The 3,811-nt window shown below is 36.7% G+C and overlaps 1 protein-coding gene across 2 annotated transcripts; it reads right to left on the minus strand.

The window, feature by feature from the left end:
• LOC109833522 (protein Barley B recombinant-like) lies at window positions 397-2,767 on the minus strand. 2 transcript variants are annotated; one of them, XM_020401232.1, is made up of 2 exons: window positions 2,545-2,767; window positions 397-1,578 (listed from the first exon to the last, which is right to left on the minus strand). In XM_020401232.1, exon 2 carries the CDS (start codon window positions 1,522-1,524, stop codon window positions 682-684), a length of 843 nt encoding a protein of 280 aa, XP_020256821.1. In that variant the 5' UTR covers window positions 1,525-1,578; window positions 2,545-2,767; the 3' UTR covers window positions 397-681. The 2 variants fall into 2 exon arrangements, with proteins under 2 accessions (XP_020256821.1, XP_020256820.1); XM_020401231.1 differs by having other exon boundaries at window positions 397-1,638; window positions 2,545-2,766.

Genomic DNA, 3,811 nt, shown 5'->3' on the forward strand with positions numbered 1-3,811 from the left:
ATGACCATTAAACTATGGGAATACGTCTTGGATGAGATGAAACAAAAATGAATATAATGAAGAGACTTTCCCACGTAAACAACTTCCTAGGCTACTACAGCCTCTTGGCATATTCAGAGAAGATTTAGCATGAGACAAACTAAATATTTAAATGCCATTTATTTAAAGTAAAACAAACGCAATTGATAACAGTCTGCTGTCCAAGATAACTATGAAGTAGCACAATCGAAAAGGCAATATTGTAGTTTCTGACAGGAGAAGAATAAAACATAAATAGAATCCTACCTAAAAGTAATAATATTACCGCTATCCATAAAGCTCCTAAATGTAGCATACCAGACAATCATAGCAATCATTTCAAAATAAAAGAAAATAACAAGAATAATAATATGAGTAGAACCAAACAAGAAAATGCTGATTAATGACAAGCCATCTAAATTAGTCAGCAAAGTTCTCCCATTACACTTAAGTTTGTAAACAATAAACAAGAGAACATCACCGTCCATATTACTCGTCAAGTCTGAACTCGAAAAGGCATTTAAATATGATAGAATGAAAATTAAACTACTACAACTACTCCGCAATTCCTCAGCACCAGGACCCACGTTTATATACACAGGAAGAACAGACTCCTATGCAAAGGTCACAGCCTAACAGAATCAAGAAGGCAAGTAACATCATTTACCTGATTGTCACAAATTTGTTGGTCCCATGTTTTGCCCAGAAAGTTTTTAAGTCAATCGGATTTGAAAGATTATGCCCCTCTCCTGCAAGCTTCTCTAGAACCTTCTTGAATGCACCAAGGCTCATCTTCCGACCTGCAATTCGTGCTCCCCTCCTCTTTGAGCTCATTGGAAGTGGATACGTCGAAATGCTTGTAGTGCAACAAGCAGACTGCCATCCCCCAACTCCCCATCTATAACATTGTTGAGGATTTCCAGTGCACGAACACACTGGAGGAGGGATTCCCGACAAATCCAAATCAATCCCATTAATCACCAAATCAGTGCTCTTCTTCCCATTATTCCCCTTAGATATAGCACCATTGCTCAGATCATCTCTCCCTTGATTATTAACCTTTTTAGGCTTCTTTTGCTTTGGAGCCTTGATGGTGCGACCCTGAGACCTCTTCTTTTGAGTAGCATCATTATTATCAATGGAGTTATCAATATGAGCGATCTTCTCTTCCTTTGGGGGATGAGGTGTCTGCAACATGTGAATTGTGTGCGCTCCAGAAGTATCAGGGATCATACTGAAACCTTGATGATGGTTCATTGGAAGAACATGAAGGATTTTGTTGGTGTCCCTGTTGTGATGGATCCAGCCATCTCTAACAAAGTCCATAGGGGCAGAATGTTCTGGAATTCCACGATCTCTGTGGAGGAATCCTCCATTGGAGAGAAGGGGCTTAGTATCGCGGTCTGCTGTCAAATTGGACATGAGCTGCAACCCTAGACTTCCCTTCATGGGCTGCTCAAAGTAGCTGCCCCAGCTTCGCATGTTCAATCCTCCGTCGTCATCCATAATAGCAAAAATGTGAAGAAATGCAGAGACCTTTGGTGAAATTGGCTGAAATATCTGATACTTTCAACAATTTCGATCAACCCATACAAAACATTTCTAATCTTTTCAATAATCCTAGAAAACAGATTAAAATCCATAGTTAAGGTTCAAAAGGAAATCAAACAGATACTAAAAAAACAAATCACCTTGACACAAACACTACTTTTGCTATAAAGAAAATCCCTGAAGTCCAACTTAAATCAAATATTTGCTCCTCTTTACATTTCCCAATCGGTAACACAGATAGCAACTATCAAATACAGCAGAAAAGGCGATCCCAAAAGACAACTCAGCAAAAAGTAAGGGGAAAAGACAAATATTGATTTCTCAATTTAGCTCTTTTCACTACAAGCAGTAACTTCTATTTTTCCAGATGAACCATAGTTCACGCACAAGGATCAACTGTAGAATTTTGAAAATAATGGAAATCATAAAAATGCAGAAATTTAGGGAAATTGGGCGAAAACGGGACATTGCAACAACTGATCAACCATGTAACAAAATCCCCGTCCTCTCCATGATTCAAAAGATCCAATTTGGCCGAATGAACGGTAATCAAATAGAAAAACGCCAAAACTGGTGAGAAATCCCACCAAAATCAACTTAAGTATAGAAAATTGGGTTGAAACAACAGAAAGATCGAATCTTTTCTATGGCATTTTCTTCATTACGATCTTCCACACAAACCCATTTACCCAACTCCCCTAAAATAAACAGGAAATTCATCATTTTCAAAGAAACCCTAATTTTTAGGGTTAACAAGGACGATGCTGCAACCGTCAAAGAACCCCACTACAATCTACATTCTAAGGTTCAAAGAGAAATATTCTAGCTTTCAGGTTTCCAAGTTGAGATCTTAAAAAAAAATGAAACATATTTCGAAAAATAAATCCAAGAAAAAATCTTTTTAAAAAATCCGAGCTTTCCGTTATCTTGCTTGTCCTAAAGAAGTGAAAAGAGAAAACAAAGAGAGAGACTTACTTCGGATAGAGCTGTCCCTCTAGGGTTCTTTGCAACGGGGAGGGAGCGAGGGAGAGGAGAGAGAAAAGGCTTGGATAGAGATTTTTTTTCTAAATTTGTATAAGATCTTAATATATGCAATACTTTATGCAAACTATTAAAGTATTTCGTTCTTAGGAGAAGAATATGGAAATTATTTAATTATTGAAAGCGGCTCAGAAGGGGAAACAAAGACAGACCTTGTTTTGTTTTGTTTTTTTGGCAAGCTATCGTACTTCGCTTATCTATTGCTTTAAGAATGAGACACGGATTGTTATCTTATTACTTTTGTTTATTTTCCAATATTTTTTGGGTCAACCTTGCACTGATGAAGGATTCGGTTTGAACATGGGCTTTTGTCCAAGGTGTACCACTTTGTCTTTTTTTTTACTTTTATTGTCCAGTTTTAGATTTGAAATCTCATAATATGTGAATTTATATGCTAATTGATCACTAAGTGAGATCACATGAACTTAAAAGTTGAAAAATGATTTTCCTTTTGAGTAGTAAATTAAGTAATAATAAGAGAAAACATCTGACCAATAATCCTATCACCTTTTAAACGAAATTTTAGATTATTAAAAGAAAATGTCGCATGCATATTAATACATTTAGTCTCGTATCTTTGGTAATACAAAAAATATAAGATAGTATGTCCATTTTCCCATATATGTAGTTATATACTATATGTAATAGTATATCATTATAGTATTATATTATATATGATATATGAGAAAAATGGTATGTTTTGGTACCAAGCACAAAAAAGTTAACTGATTGGTAGTGAGTGACATAACGTGCTCCCAACTCATGCAAAGTGTTTGCATAATTCCTCATGCACCTCCTCTAATCCTGGGACATGTGGTTTTCCCCATTTCGATGAGTGGAGATGGATTGTGCACCCTGCACTACCAATGCACCAAAATTTGTACTTGGTCGACCAAGCATGGGCCAGCATATTAGTATATGATATAACTATAAGATATAACGCGTATATCTAGTATACCTACTATAGCTCACGTACCCTTGTTACGTAGGGTAGTAGTTAACAGTGACTAGTATATATAGCGTTATCATGATGGTACTTTATAATTCATATGCCTATATAGAGAGAGAGAAGAAATCATGGTATGCGTTCGTACCAAGCACAAAAGAGTGTGCGTGTAGGTGACGGTGTCATATCCGTCCCTGCCAGTTCATCTTAAGATGTCGGGAACAATTCACATGGGCTTACGGTGACGTGTGTATG

The sequence above is a fragment of the Asparagus officinalis genome, chromosome 3 (genome assembly GCF_001876935.1).
Source record: "Asparagus officinalis chromosome 3, Aspof.V1, whole genome shotgun sequence".
Classification (NCBI taxonomy): Eukaryota; Viridiplantae; Streptophyta; class Magnoliopsida; order Asparagales; family Asparagaceae; genus Asparagus; species Asparagus officinalis.